This window comes from Condylura cristata, unplaced genomic scaffold (genome assembly GCF_000260355.1).
Source record: "Condylura cristata isolate star-nosed mole 26May11 unplaced genomic scaffold, ConCri1.0 scaffold00008, whole genome shotgun sequence".
Classification (NCBI taxonomy): Eukaryota; Metazoa; Chordata; class Mammalia; order Eulipotyphla; family Talpidae; genus Condylura; species Condylura cristata.
In genome coordinates, this window is record NW_004567109.1 from 57,727,674 (window position 1) to 57,744,099 (window position 16,426).

At 31.8% G+C, this 16,426-nt stretch overlaps 1 protein-coding gene across 4 annotated transcripts in view; it reads left to right on the forward strand.

Annotated features, from left to right (window-relative positions):
• The window catches only part of RANBP17 (RAN binding protein 17), a 307,270-nt gene that overhangs the window by 31,769 nt on the left and 259,075 nt on the right, over positions 1-16,426 (forward strand). For all 4 annotated transcript variants that reach the window (XM_012722309.1, XM_012722311.1, XM_012722312.1 and 1 more), the window contains 6 exons: positions 3,335-3,439; positions 4,317-4,482; positions 6,767-6,840; positions 8,826-8,945; positions 10,333-10,479; positions 11,043-11,215. In XM_012722309.1, the coding sequence (XP_012577763.1) occupies positions 3,335-3,439; positions 4,317-4,482; positions 6,767-6,840; positions 8,826-8,945; positions 10,333-10,479; positions 11,043-11,215 (785 nt within the window). The remainder of the gene's footprint in view (positions 1-3,334; positions 3,440-4,316; positions 4,483-6,766; positions 6,841-8,825; positions 8,946-10,332; positions 10,480-11,042; positions 11,216-16,426) is intronic.

The following is a 16,426-nucleotide window of genomic DNA, read 5'->3' on the forward strand; positions in this document are numbered from 1 at the left end:
TCCATGTAACCGCTATCCACTTTACACAACATTCAACTTTTGTTAATTTTAAAACTAGCATTTTTATTCATTTCTTACTTCATGCCAGGCATACAGATACAGATATATATATATATATATATTTTAATATATATATTAAATTATATATTATTTTATATATATATATTTTAAAATAATTTTTGCTATAAATATCTCATGAAAGTGAATAGAAAAGAGCAATTCCATGTAACCGCTATCCACTTTACACAACATTCAACTTTTGTTAATTTTAAAACTAGCATTTTTATTCATTTCTTACTTCATGCCAGGCATACAAATTAATGGGTAGTAGTGATTTGCTGCATTTAGATTAGGTAATGCGGAGTTCCAATAAAAATAATGGTACAGAAACTAACCAAGTTTTTTTTTTTAATTAACTATCTTAAAGTTGTGAATACAGCACATAAACTTTTTTTTGCAACTGTCCTGTGTTATTATCCTTAGACTCCATTCAAATCTTACCATTTGTTTTAGACAGGAACCAGTTTAGAATTGTGCATCTCATTTATGATATGATTAATTAATCTTGATTAATATGAAAAAAGCAATCTTTCCTTCACTTTGATGTCCTTGGAACTTGTGAAGCTTACAGACCAGCTGTTTGTAATGTGCTCCTCAGTTTGAGATTGTCAGATGCTTCTTCATTATGAGGTTCGCAGCATATATAGCATGTTTGCTCGGACTGTCATAGGTGAGATTGTGATTGCTGTCAGAAAGCATGTGATTTGGGTTGGTCATGACTGATGATGTTTGCTTTGGTTACTTGATTAAGAGGGTCTGTACTACGCTTCTGCAACTATAGGCTCTGAAAATACCTCATTCCATCATATCTTCAATTTATTCATTTATTTATGTCAGTATGAGTTCTTGGTTTTCTATTTTATTTAGTAGGTTATAGTTTGTTACTAACATTATATTTTTATGTCCATATTTTCCTAGATTTGGCCAGTGGGCCACCCTTTCAAGCTGGCTTCCATGTCCATTTGAAATTTACTTACTTTTCTTTGAACATTTTCTTACTTTCTGACACAAAATGTTTCAGGCTTATCTTGAGTAGAATTAAGTACCTTTCAAAATAGTCTCCAAAATAGTCTCCAAGGTCTGAAGTGTGATTTTGACTTTGTTTGGTGGAAAAGATATGATTTCTTTGGAGACATTTTATTCGGTCTAATTTTATGATACTTACAATTTAACTAGCATTTCTTCAATACTTTTGAACAAAACAGTAGGAATATCTACATTGTATGATAAAAATCAAATATTAAAAGTTGTCATGTGAGCTAGGTAAATTCTCTTATTATAAAAAATAAGATGTATCTTTTTAAAATAAATATAAGCTTGAATTTTCTTAAAAGATAAGAGGATTGGGCTCTCCCTGGTGGCACAGTGGGTTAAAGCACTGCATTGTGAAGCTCTCCAAAGCCACTGCAGCATGAGTTCCAACCCCTGCCAGGGACCCACATGGCGTGGCATATCTCTTCTGACTTCCCACTGCTCCCCTCGGCTGTGTATTTCAGTAGATCTGCCTGTTCTACTCCCCACTCTGTCTCTGGTGAATCCTCTCACCTACCACACCTCTGGCCCACACCCCAGTTCTGTAAGCATAAAAAAAAATCTTAAAAAAAAAAAGAGGATTATATTATCCAGTTTTTCACAAGCCACATCTATTTCTGGAGTACGATAAACATGTAAGCATCAAGAAGTAAAATGTCCTTTGCCTACATAGTGGAGTAAGCTTTGCATTGCAGTAAGATATGAAATACAATCAGTTTTCAAAAAAAAAAAAAAAGGCTATTTAAATGAATAACCCAAGTAAAATAAACACATAAATTTGGAAGTTCTAAGTAAGTCCTGAACTTATAATTAATTCTGTGGCTAACTATACAAACTTCCTAATGTCTTTAAATTTATATATCACTACCTGTAAAGTGACGATGACACCTTACATGGGTTGTTATGACTAACACAGGACCTAACAAGTACAAGTGCTCCATAAACCCATGGTTCTTCTCTCCTTGCTATAGACAGGGTGGTGTAGTGAAAGGTTGGTCTCAGATGAATGTTCTCTTCCTTAAAAGAAGGTATCTAACCACAGATTGGTTCTGAGGATTAGATGAAATCATATGCAAAGAATTTAAGTGGCAATTGTACTGCCATATGCTAATATTCATTTGTATAAAGAAGTTTTTTGTTGTTGTGGAGGAAAGGATGTGTTGAATGAAGAATTGTCAGAGAGGCTGAAGTTTGATTTAAAAGAAGGGAGGAGTGCTGGAAATGCTGACTCAGATCTTTCATATTGGTTACAGATTCCAGTTACTACTTTCATATCACTTTTCATTTGTTATGTTTTGTGTTTCAATAAATAAATATGAAATTATGTATAGTCTAAATTTTATGATAGAGAAGTGTTAGATAATCAATTTTGAACTACTGTTTTCAAATCTATGAATATTAGCAGGAAAATAGTTCATTTTCCTCTTCCAAATACCAGAAGAAATTCTCTATGAACGTAGCCCATAATGTTAATTATTTCGGTATCAAATTTCCACTTTATTTACTATTTCCTTTGATAAGCAGAAATATTAATGACATAGTTTTGACCATCTTATATTTTAGATTAGAGGCTCAATAACTATTCTTAGTAAGTTTACACTTAAAAGCTGTAATAAAATACTGAGAGGGAACATAACTTTGCTAATGTAATAAATCAGATTTCTGATTATCCTTTCTGCCTTGATTGACTTTTTAAAAATGAATCCAGGGATATATAAGCCAATGATATAATTAGTGTATATAGAAATATTGTTTCTATATAGAAGAGTTTTTCTGTAACTGATTCAATTTGCTGATTCATAGAAAGTTAGAAATTGAAGATCATCTCTGAGAGTTCTCATTACACAGGTGGAGTTTGAGGAACAGAGAAGTTGTTACTTCCCTTATGTGAAAGATAGTTCCTGGGGCTGGAGTTAATAGTCTTAATATCTATCTATCTATTTGTAATCTGTGTTCATATTGCATCTGAAGGTATGATCTTTTGTTTTGATTTTGGAGTCAGTATGTTTTGTAGAAAGAGCTCTCAATATCAATAATTCAGAAACTTGCATTTTACATATAACCCTGCCATTAGCTCTTTGTGTGACCTTGAATATGTCACTTTCCCCAGTAGATTCTTAAAAGTTCTCTTAAAATACTTTGTAATTCTTTAATATTATTTCCATTTCTTCTCTTATTTAGTGAATTTTTGCTTTGCAGTTTGGTAACTCTGACTAAATTAAATTCATATTAATATTTTTAGGTTGATTATTCTAGACCTTCAGCAAAACACAGGAAAATAGCTACTTCATTTCGTGACACTTCTCTCAAAGATATTTTAGTGCTCGCATGCTCTCTTCTAAAAGAGGTAAGTTATTTTAAAATGTAATATCCTAGTTAGAATATTTAGGAAATTTAAGATCTAAAGAGTTTCAAATAAATCCTGTTGTCCCTTCAGCCCTCTTCTGCCTTTTGCAGAGTTATTGTGGGCACTTTAATGTAGTGGATTCGCACATATCTGTAAGAAGTTTCAAAATCTTCACTTTTACTTATGAGGTATATGATAAAGCAAAATTTGAAGAGAATTTAATAATCTTTGTTTAGGTAAACTTTCATTGTATTTCTATTGTAGATTTCAGAAACAGACTTCTTTATGTTATCTGTATTTTAATAATGTGCAGATTAAGCTCTGAAATGACAGTATGTTTTCCTTACTCATAAACGATCAATCTTTTCATAGTTAAATGAAGATAGTTGACTTTAATAATAAAGACTCTATTATGATTGTGTCAGAAGGAATATTTTGAGTATGAGGGGATCAGGGTTGTTCTGCAGAAGCTTGTATCTGCCCTTTCATGTCAAATGAATTGAAAAATCTTTGTTAAGTGAATATAGATCCTTTATGCATGAACTTACTCAACTTTTTGTTGAAAAATGTTATATTTTTTATTTGTTCTAAGCAGTCTCTGAACTAATGAATTCTTTCCACTTATATGTGTTCTTGTGTTATGTAAAGTATTTTTTAAAAGTAACAACTTTAGAAGGCAGCCCACAATCTGCAGTTAATAGTAAAAAAATATATAAGATTAATTAAAAAAATCTGTTTTCATTGATAGTGGTTCTGTAGTTTTACAAACATTTATCTTTGCTAATTTTAACTTGACCTCAAAAAATTATTAAATCAAACTGTCACTCATTTTTTGATATATTTCATTATGTTTAACTTGATTTTGAATTTTTTTCAGGTGTTGGCCAATCCTTTAAATCTTCAGGATCAAGACCAACAAAATCTAGTTATGCAGGTCTTGAAACTAGTCCTCAACTGCCTTAACTTTGACTTCATTGGTAGTTCAGCAGATGAATCTGCAGATGATCTTTGCACGGTGCAGATTCCAACAACCTGGAGAACAAGTAAGAGAAAGTTTAGTTTGAGGAACAGCCATCACAGGATTATGTGACTTATGTGCAGGTCTCTCTAGCTCATAGTAGGCGATTACTTGTACCCCAGTTAGCTACAGATTTCCAATATTAAATTCTGTTTTAAAATATTAAAGTTCATATCATAATAATGTCTATATTTTGATTTTGGTAAAAAGGAAAGAAAAATCTAGAATTTGAAAGGGAAAATAGAGATTTCTATTTTGAAACTTTCATTAAAGCACAGTAGGAGAAAACATAATATTATAGTAACTAACAGCATTAACAATTCTTACAGAGAGGAATGCCAAAAAAGATCTAGCTAATTTGTTCTCACTTTTATATATCCTTTAGTGTATTTCTGAAGTCAGAGGTGGGTTTATGCCAAAAGGTAAAAAGTCTATGTTCTACATAAATTCTGAAGGGTCTTCTCTATTACCTTATGCAGCTAGGATTCTGACAACCTTTTCCCTTACTTCCCTACCTGACTGTCCTGCTTGCTTTTGAAGACCAAACTAGAAAACTTCACATTCAAAGGGTATCAGATATAGTAGCTGAACACCATAGGTTTTATGAAAACTTCTAATGTGTAAATCACAGGAATGTAATTAAATGGAACTTAAGTAATTTGACTGATAAATTCATGGACCAATATGTGTAACACATGCAGGTGAATTGTGCAGTGTGAATACCCACAGATGTACATGCAAAATAGGGAAATCTGAATAAGGCTGTTGGGTTGTATCAGTGTAGTTTCATGACATATAAGCCTGCTGTTACTATGAAAGAACTTACCTTTGGGAGAAAATGGTTATAGGGTACCTAGGCTCTGTTTATATTTTTTTCTTGCAATTGTATGCAAATCTGTAATTATCTCAAAGTTTTTCGAAATGTGGAGAATTAATAACCTATAGACTGTGAAGTATAGAAGTAAACTTAAAAGGCTTAATTAATCTCCCCAGAGAGAAAAGAAAATACTCTCTGAAATAGGATAACATATTTTTTAAAAAGTTTGAAAAATGTTCCAAATTTAAAAGACAATTGCTGAATTCAAGCATTCAGTGAAAGAGTCAGAAGACAAAAACTAAGAGAAAAATACAAGAATGTTATAACATGACACTTGAGTGTCTGGCATATGGATTTTGAAAAGGAGAGAAGGAAAAGAAAAGGAATAGGATTGAGAATGCCATTAGATTTCTCAACAGCAACTCTGGAAGCTAGAAGTCAATGAAGTGTTATCATCTGACTTTCAAACTAGACTAAAATGGTCAAGTATAATATATAATAAAGGCATTTGCAGACATGTAAATCATCTTGGAGCTTATCCTTTATGTACTTGATATACAAGGCAAGAAAATTGGAAAGTGTGGGATTTGGGAAAATACAGCTTCAACACAAGATGACAAGACATAGAAAGGAGATAATTATATACAGTTTTGGAAACGACCAGTCCAAGGTTAAGGCTCTGGGAGGTAGGGGTGGGAGTATGAAAATGCTTGATTACTTGATGCCATTGATCATATGGAAAATGGCATGGAGAACATTTTGCAAAAGATGTCAATATTCGGAAAGAATTAGTGGCAGGCAGATGTATGCTAAACACAATGATGGTACAATTGAGTCCAGGGAGTATTAGGGCAATAGTCACAGCTGCTCTTTCACTCAGACGTTAATATTATTTATGTAGTCGTCATTAACATAAACTTCGAGTTGATTTGATCCTAACTTGTAATAGTAGATGTGATTTTCAGAGAGGAGGAATTATTGAAAGAGTGGCGAGGGTGGTATGTTAAGTGATTCAACTGCTTTTGTCTCATACTATAACAGGAACTTGATTATCGAAAGTAGAACAGCCAAATAAAGAAATAGTAGTATAGAGCATTTTATTTGGAGACATGCAAACTTAGCTAAGAATTGGAAGGTGGTTAGAATGTGGTAGGGTACAGTTTTATTACATGATTGTTAGTATTTTATGCTTTTTTGATACTCTTTGAATTTTTAAGTATTTATATTACTTTAGTTTTCTAATGTGAATGAAAATATCAATAGTAAAAAGATTCTCCCGGTAATATCTGTAGATGTTTGAAATAAAGAACATCGTAGCTAATTAATTTCTACATACTATTTCATCTTTCAAAGGAAAATAGCTAAGAATTAAGTTCGAGTTGAGCCTGACTGGAAAGAGTAACTACATTGCAGACATTTTAAAATTTTTAATTTGTGTGCCTTAAGATCACTGAAATGAAAATAATGATTAGAAAGTAATTTTTTCCCCCAGTTTTCCTGGAACCAGAAACATTGGATCTTTTCTTCAATTTGTATCATTCACTTCCCCCACTTTTATCACAGTTAGTAAGTACAAGCCATTTATTATTTCATTGAAGTATTAACTTTGCTCTTTATTTTAGTATATACTTCTTTAAAAATTATGTTTATATTCTTCATTGCGTTTGCTTCTTCTGAAATTCTTATATCTTCTAGGGTATATATTGTTTAAGATATTGTCAGATTCTGTGTATAGCCAGCAATACACTCCATTTCACAGGTGGGCCAGTAAATACTGATTTAACACCTGCCCAAGGCTAAGATGACCCACTAACCTCCGTGTGCAACTTCTTTCTTTTCAGTCCTCATCCCTCCTTCTGGGCCTTGATCCAGTTCTCTGCTACCTCTCCTACCTTCCTTCTCTGACCCTCTCTCTAATTTCTCAGTCCTGCCACTCCATGCCTTAGCCTTCACTGGCCCATGAGCTATCTTCAAATGAGTAATAGTGGAATTGGCTCATTTGATTTAATGCTTATCACTCAAGTTGTTCAGAATCAAGTTTTATTGTATTCAGAAAAAAGGTTTCAAGCTCTTGGGTTATTGTGAACTTTAAAGTTGTCCATCCTATTTTTTTCTTGGAATCTAAGAGAGATCAGATATGATTGGAAAAAGAAAAGTTGTTCATTTAATAATATCTAAACTTATAGAAGTTGGGGAATTCTAATATAGCCATTTCCTGAAAAAGGTGTTCCAGATTTAAAGTACATATTAGTAGTCTGTTTGTTTAGGTATGTTATTGGCCATATTGGCAAAAATATTCCCTTTTAAAAACAAGAATGCCTGCTCTTCAATCGGCAGTTTTAAGTTGGTAGTTTTTAAAGCTGGCTTCCACATTGTACCCATTTTCCCAGCTAGAGCCACAGAGCTTCAGCCTTCTGTTTTTCAGCCTGAATAGTCTTCTTTTTAGTTGTTTAAAAAGCATGGTTTGAGGAAAATTATGTTTTCAGATATAAAACAAAAAGCTATTGGAGCCTTAAAACAAGGTGGAAAAGCGCTGCTTTGTAAGATAGTAATTCTTATTGGACTTGTGCTACTGTAAGGTGCTTATCTCACCCATCCTCAAAGTAATCTTGTCAGGTAAACAATATCACTGTGCATCAACCTTGACTTTCTCTACAGTAGCAAAATAAATATTGCACCAAAATCCTGGGTATTTTTTGGTATACTAATGACTCCTAAACCTCATACAGTTCAGAATTTCCTTAGGATTTTTTTTTTTAAACAGTAGCAGACTGGCGAATATCTGAAAAAGGCATTCTCTGACTTTTATTCATATTCTCAACCTTGCCAAGAGAACCTTGACAAATTGTATGAAACTCCTGATTGATATATTTAAATATTGACAGCAATTTTTTTTTTTTAAAGTAAACAAGCAAATATGGTTCAGGTTGCCTAATTGGGGCTTCTCTTAATGATCAAACAAGATTTCAGTGGGATCATTGACATTGGTAGTAGAACTCAGAACCAAAATTGTGAAGTTGTCATGCAAAATATTAAACTGTAAGAAGATAACAATGTGCATGCTCTGTAGGAATTTCAGTAGAGCCTAGAACGTTTTCAGCATCATTTTCCAAGATAGTAATGAATGGTGTGTGTAACAGGTTTCTTAGCAAATAAATTTGGTACATGCTGGATTCAATAAAGTTACAGGATTTTTGTTTTCCTGCAGGCTATCACAGTGTAAGTGCAGTATTTGCCAAACATGTTTCTTTTTGGTAGAGTACCCATTCCTTGATTTTTGAACTTAACTGAGCAAAGAGCCACTGCGAGTTTTTTGAGTGTATTCATGCTCAGGCTCTTGTTCTGGAATACTTGATAATAAGTATTCACATGAGAAATTTTAGTGCTGAGGGTGAAAGGTTGTGGGTAGTACTGTTATCCATTAGTTTTGAGTTTTATAGTATTTTTTATCATTAAAATTAAAAAAATCTTTTCTTATCTGAAGACTGGTATTCCTTAAATGTGGGTAAAGCTAATTTTATAATGGAAAAAAATTTTGTTCCTGTTTTTAGGCACTTTCATGTTTAGTTCAGTTTGCATCTACAAGAAGGTCTTTATTTAGCAGTCCTGAACGTGCCAAGTACCTTGGTAATTTAATTAGTGGAGTAAAAAGGATTCTTGAAAACCCTCAGGTATTTATGAAGTCATTTAATTAATACTTAGCATTTAGAAATACAGGTTTTTTTTTTTTTTACTAATATGTGTATAATATCTTATTATGCTTCTGCTTCTTACCATTGTTTCGTATGTCTTTGCACTTAAATTACTGAAGTGATTAATTCAGCATTATATCTGCCTTCTGAACTAGAAGACTTAATATAAATTTGAATGTTAATATTGGAATAAGTGGCTTTAACTTGTGAAATATTGTCTTTTGCCCTCTTGTGGACACATACGACTTTGTAGAGTTTAAAATCTCTGTTAACTGCAAAGCTTTAGTGGCAGGATTTATTTCAGAGACTTACAAAGCCATTAATAATTAGTGATTTTAAGTGGCTAGTTAAAATATTTTGCTTCACTTTAGTTTTTGGTTTTAGATACCTGTAATAAAAGTCTAGATTTAAAAGGTAAAATGATTTAAGGGTGTTTTGTCTAAATAATCTTGGTAATAACTTTTGAGGGAACATATCTGTGCAAAAGAAAATGTGCTTACTTTATAAAAGCGATTATTTATGCAGGTTATTCTTAAGTATATTTTAGGTGTTGTGCACTTATTTCATGTTTTCAATGTTAGCATAGCTGAAATTTACGTTTTGTTGGTAAATGAGATTTTACCAACATACTTAAAATTTTTTAGTTGTTAATTCACTGTCATCTACTATATGCAACATAATATGCTAACATTAGATTTATATTTTTTTACTTTTCTAACATCCTCATGTTGATGTTTCATAGCTGTAAAAGTTAGTTTGCCATTATGTTAATTATTTTAGAATTATAAGCTTGTATTAGAAGATTAATGAGTACAAAATATGTTTTTGTAATTCAACTATAATTTAGGTACTATTTCATATTTTGTGGATTGTGTATAAATGAAATATCCTAGAAGCTTTTGTAGTATATAGCTACTGTGGAAAGTTCTCAAACTGTAGATTTGTTGAGACATGTGCCCTGCTTTTAAGAAGCTTACAGACAACTGGGGTCACCTTTCCTGATCTTTACTGATTTCTATTTATGCCACAGTACAAATGTATAGATCTATATGCACATAAAATATTTTTTTGTGTAACATAATTGGTTCCCAAACATAACTTAGTCATGTGGTGCAAAGCTTCTTCCAAAACCTACATTTTGAAATCATTATTTTAATCACTGATGACTACATTAAACACTGCAGGAATCATTTGTTTTCTTTCATTAATGTCTACCTAATTGACAAAAAATACCATAAGTATCCATGAAAACTGACAGACTTAATAAAGTATTCTTGATAACATATTGGTGGTATGATGGATTATTAGCTTACTTTGTTTTCTTATATTAAAAAAAAAAATCCTTTTTTTTTCTTTCATAATTTAGGGTTTGTCTGATCCAGGTAATTATCATGAATTTTGCCGGTTTTTGGCTCGTTTAAAGACAAATTATCAGCTGGGAGAATTAGTTATGGTGAAGGAGTATCCTGAAGTTATCAGATTGATTGCTAATTTTACCATTACTAGCCTACAGGTAAATACAAGTAGGTAATTGATATTAAATTCTAGACAGTTTTAAAACAATTTTATGGTAAGGTTAGCTTGGGATTTTTTAAACATCTCTTTGAGTACTTTGTAAAAAATCTTCATTGTAAGGCTTTAGGTTTAAAAAGTGCATAGCAAAACATACTTTATATAATAAAAATGTAGAGGCCATCTAAATATTTAATAATTCAAGAATAAATTGAGATAGCATAGCAAAACCTATGTGAAGAAATAAAAGATTTTTATTATACAGATTTTCTTTTAAAAATATATATGCTATTTACCATTATGTCAATTATGAAAAAAATATTTATGAAAAGATGATTAGAAGAAAATGTAACATTTTAATAGTGAACATCCTTGGGTGATAAAATATAAGAGAGTATAATATTTTTTATACTTTTTTGCTTTTACATTTGCTGTGTTAAGTGTTCATTGACTATAATCAGAATAAAAGTTAATTTGAAAATGTATGGTTAGTAATTTTACCTTTGTAATTTTAATCTAGGAAGATATGTCATTTTAACTAACTTCTGCTTTTTTCCTTTGTAGCATTGGGAATTTGCCCCCAACAGTGTTCATTATTTATTAACTTTGTGGCAGAGGATGGTGGCTTCTGTTCCTTTTGTGAAATCGACTGAACCCCACTTATTAGACACTTATGCTCCAGAAATCACAAAGGCCTTTATCACTTCTCGTTTGGAATCTGTTGCCATAGTTGTGAGGTATTGAAAAACTAAATGTTTCTGTTGTATTTTTACTGTGGAATTTTAAATAATTTATAAGTAATATGATTACTGTAAAATTCACCCTTCTTAATGTACACATCTCTATGTTCTGGAAGGTGCATACAGTTGTGTAGCTCTGTTACAATCAAGAAGGAGAAAATTTCCATCACCTCAGAAAGTTATTTTGGGTCACTTTGCATTCACCCTTTTCTACTCTTTTGGTCTGATAATTACTAATCTGTTTTGTTTCCTTAGTTTTGGCCTTTTCTAGATGTTGTATAAATCAAATTATACAGTTTATAGCACCTTTTATGGATATATCAGTTTATCCATTCACCAGTTAATGGGCACTGGGTTTTTTTTTTCTCTTTTTGTCAATTATGAAAAGAATTTTCTATATAAAATAAGTTTCTGTATGAAATAATATTGTATTTTTATTTTTGGAAAATACCTAGATGTGGGATTCTTGGATTGCATTGTTAAGTGTATGTTTTCCCTTATAGGAAACTGCTAAACTGTTTTCCAAAGTGGCTGTACCATTTTGCATTCCCAGCAGCAATATGCAAAGGATCTAATTACCCTGCATCTTCGCCAGCACTTGATATTGTATACTTTTAAAAATTTTAGTCATTTTATTAGTTACCCAGTAGCACCTCATCTTCATGTGTTTACCATTTATATGTAACCTGGCAAAATGCCTGCCAAAAATGTTGCCAAAGTTTTAAAAATGTTTTTAAAAAACATTTTATGAGAAATGTTTATTTTCTCATATTGCAATTTGAGAGGCTCCTATATTTTAGTTCTGTCTTTGTATCTCATGTGTTTTTTCAATATTATTTCCAAGTCTATAGCTTGCCTTTTCATTTCATTAACAGAGTCTTCCAAAGAGCAGTAGTTTTAAAGTTTAATGAAGTCCAACTTATCATTTACTTCTTTCTTCTAGAAGTTTTATAATGTTAGAATTTACATTCAGGTCTATTAATTTTTTTTAAAGACTTATTTATTTATTCATATAGAACTGGGGTACAGGCCAGAGATTGGGAGGGTGAGAAGGTTCAACAGAGACAGAGTGGGGAGCAGAACAGGCAGATGGAGGAAGTACACTGCTGAGAGGAGCAGCGGGCGGGTCAGGAGAGGTCTGCCTCGCCATGTGGTCACCTCCGGGGCAGGCGGGGATCGAACTCATGTGGAGTAGCTTAAGCTTCTTAGTGCTGTGCTTGAACCCGCTGCGCCACCAGGGAGGGCCTCAGGTCTATTAATTTTAAAGTAATTTTTATATATGATATGAGTTAAGGTCTAGTGTTATTGTTTATTTCAACACCAGCTGTGGGGAAAAAATCCTTTCCTCTTGAATCATCTGTAAGCGATTTTCAAAAATTAGTTCATTGACCACATATATGAGGTTCTATTTCTGGACTCTGTTCTCAATTTATGGAAATAAATGTCATTATTCTGTCAGTACTCTTATTTTGATTATTCCATGTTTTGAAATTAGGTAATGCCCTTGGTTTTCCTTGTTTCAAAATTGTTTTTGGCTTTTTCATGTAAATTTTAGAATCTGCTTGTCAGTATATACAAAAACTTCTTTTGGGATTTTGACTGGGATTATAGGTTAATTTGTGAGAATTGACACCCCAGCAATATTGAGCTTTTCCATCAGAAAGCATATCTTTTATTTAGCTCTTGTGATTTCTTTCATCAGTGTTTCATAGTAGTATTCAACCTTCAGCTCTTACTTAACATTTAATTAGATTCAACTGATACTTTTTGTTTCTTGATGCCTTTATGAAGTTCTGTTCTTTTTCATTTCAGTTACTAACTCATTACAAATATATAGGAATACGGTTAAATATTGACCTTTTATGCCAGGACCTTTGTAAACTCACCTATCTTGTGGTTTCTTTGCTATTATTTATGTACATAGTCATATTATTTTCAAATATAAGATGTTTTAATTCCTTTTTTAAAAACTTTTCCCCATACCCACTCTCTTAAACTCAGAGCCCTCAGGATATTTACTGGATTTTGAAAGTGTGTTCTTGATTGAGTTGTATGCTTTGTACATATCCACTGTTTTATTGTTTTGACTTTGCTACACATAATTCTGTCGACTTTCTTCCATATTGCTGACAATGACTGCATTTCTGCTTGCTTATGTCTTTATAATATTTCATGCTGTGGACTCACCACATATTCTTGACCTAGTCTTCCACCAGTGGCTACTTAGGCTTTTTTCCATGTCCTACCTATATGCTAATTTGAACATTGTGGAGCAAAGGGTTTTTGTGTTGATGATTTCATATTTGTATACATGCAATGTATACAAATGGGTTGTTGGGTCATACAGTATTTCCATTTTCAGTTTTATAGGGTTAAATCCAGATCAATTTCCATAATGGTCGCACCTGTTTACATTCTCACCAACAATGCAGTAGGGTTCCTTTTCCTCTGCTTCCTCTCCAAAACTTTCTTATGTTTTTTAATATGGGTGTGGTGGTATATCATTGTGGTTTTAAACTGCATCTTTTTATCAGAAATGAGAGTGAACATTTTTTCATATATTTGTCCTTTAGGTATCCTCTTGGTGAAGTGTCTGTTATCTTCACCGCTTAACAACTGGGTTGTTTATATTTTTTTATTGTTGAATTATTATTTTTTTACATATTTGGAATATTAATCCTTTATCAGTTGTGTATAGTGTAAATATTTTATCCAATTAAATAGATTGTCTTTTCTTTCACTGTATAAAAGCTTTTTGACTTGAGGTACTTCCAATTGATTGTTTTTAATTCCCTTGCCATAAAAGTTGAGATACCAAAAATATCTTTTATCATTGATATCACAGAATCAGTATTTTCTTCTAAGTGTCTTGTATTTATAGTTCTTTTATCTAATTCTTTGATCTATTAGGTGTTTATTTTTGTGTGTGAGTTAGCGAGTGATACTGTTTCATTCTTTGATGTGTGGCTCTCCAGTTTTCCCAGCACCACTTATTAAAAGATATCTTCTCCCCATTTTATGGTCACAGCTGCAGTATCATAGATTTGGTGCTGGTATGTATGTAATTTAATCGTGGTTTTCAGTTCTATTTCTTTATATCTGTTTTTGTCCCATTACCATAACTGTTCTTTAGGACTATTGCTTTATAATAAAATATGAAGTCATGTAATATGATGCCTCTTTTTATCTCCAGGTTTCTTATACAATTCAAAGTCTTTTTGTGGTTCCATATACCTTTTTTTTTTTTCTCAAATTCTTTGAAAAATATTGATGATACTGTGAGGGGGATTGTATTAAATTTATGTATCATTTTAGGTAGATTGTCATTTTGAATACATTGATTCTCCCCATTCATCCATGAAAATAGGATATCTTTTCATCTTTTTCTGTCAAAATTAAAGCCTTTAGTAACATCCTATAGTTTTCTTTTTATAGGTTTTTGTCTCCTTTTATAGTTTTCTTTCAAGGAATTTAATTTTTTAAAGCAACTATAAATGGAGCTATTATCAACATTTTCTTTTTATTCTCAGTTTATAAAAATTGAAAGGATTTTTGTTTTTTTTTTTTGTCACATGACGTTGTGCCATATTCATTTATTTTTTAACTTTCTGATGGAATTTTTAGGATTTTCTAGTATAATATATATACTGATATTTTCACTTCTTTTTTTCTAAGGTGAATTCCCTTTATTTTCTGTGTGTTTGGTACCGCTATTGAAAATCTCTAATAAGTTAAACAGAAATGATGATAATAAATGTCCTTGTCTTGTATACAATCTTAACGGGAAAGCCTTTGGAGGTTTGTTTTTTTTTTCTAATTTATTTGACATCAAGTTTTATATTGGCAGCTTGTGATATATGGCCTTTTAGTTTTCCATCTTGCTTAGAACTTTATTATAAATCAATGCTGAATCTTATCAAATGCTTTCTCTCCATCTATTAACATTAGGTATGCTTGTCTGTATTGATAAGATGAGTAAACATCAGGAAATTGGACTCTGTTTTGAAATCCTTTAAGCCACACTGTATCTTTTTACTCAGATTCGAGTCATTTGTGTTTATAAGGCTGTTATTCAGACATAAGCTGTAATTGCCATTTTGTTACATTTTTGTGTTTGTTTAGCTTTGTCCCATTTTTTACTTTTTTTTAACAGCTTCCCGTTTTGATTAAATTCCATTTCTGCTGTCTTCTGTGTTACTTTTTATAGTTCTTGTTTGAGGTTTCTACTGAGGTTAATACATGATGGCTATTTCTGTGACCTTTTGGGTGGTCTACACTTGACTCATTCTAATAGGCCATATTGTTAACTTTCATTTTCTTTTTCCATTTAAGTGGCTTAGATGTTTGTTACCTTGATGTTCTATTTCTTTATGATAGCCCCTTTAGTTTCTTTCATATGTGGTTTGGTGTTGATAAATTCTTTCAGTTTTTGCTTTTTAGTGAAGCTCCTTACTTACTTTTTGTCCTGGACTGGAGTCCTTCTTTAGGTACTTCAGAGAATTCCTACTATTCCTGTTGTGTTTGTAATGTTTCTACCGGAAAGTTCACTGACAATGTGATTGATGTATACTTTACTCTTTTGATCTTGTTATTTTTAATATTCTGTCCTTGTCATTGGTTTTCAACAGTTTTCATCCAGTTATGTGTGTGGTGTACTGTCTGGTATCACTGTGTTTAGAACTCTTTGGGCCTTCTAAAAAGAACATCTAGCTCTTTCCTGAGATTCAGACGATTTTCAGTAATTTCTTAAAATTTTTTTTGCTGTTTTACTTTCTTCCAGGATTCTCATTATGCAGATGTTATTTCTCTTTAATGTCTTCCAAATGGTTCTTGCAGTGTTTTCATTTTAAAAATTCTTTTTCTTTACATTTATTGAGAAGGCCACCCTTGTTCCAGTGTATGTTTTCCTTTTGCCATAATAATTGTTCATATAGGTGTGATTTTATTCGTGAGCTGTCAATTCTATTTTATTGGTCTGTGCATCTGTTTTTGTTGCTATGCCACACTGGTTTAATTGTTTTAGCTTTACAGTGTAGTCTGAGGTCTGAACCTGTGATTCCTTCATTCTTTTTCTTTTTTTCAGAATTGCCGTGACTTTTTGGGTCTTTTATGATTTCATATGAATTCAGTAATATTTATTCTAGTTCTTTGAAACATACCACTAGATTTTTATTGGGATTGCATTGAATCTGTAAATTGCTTTGGGTA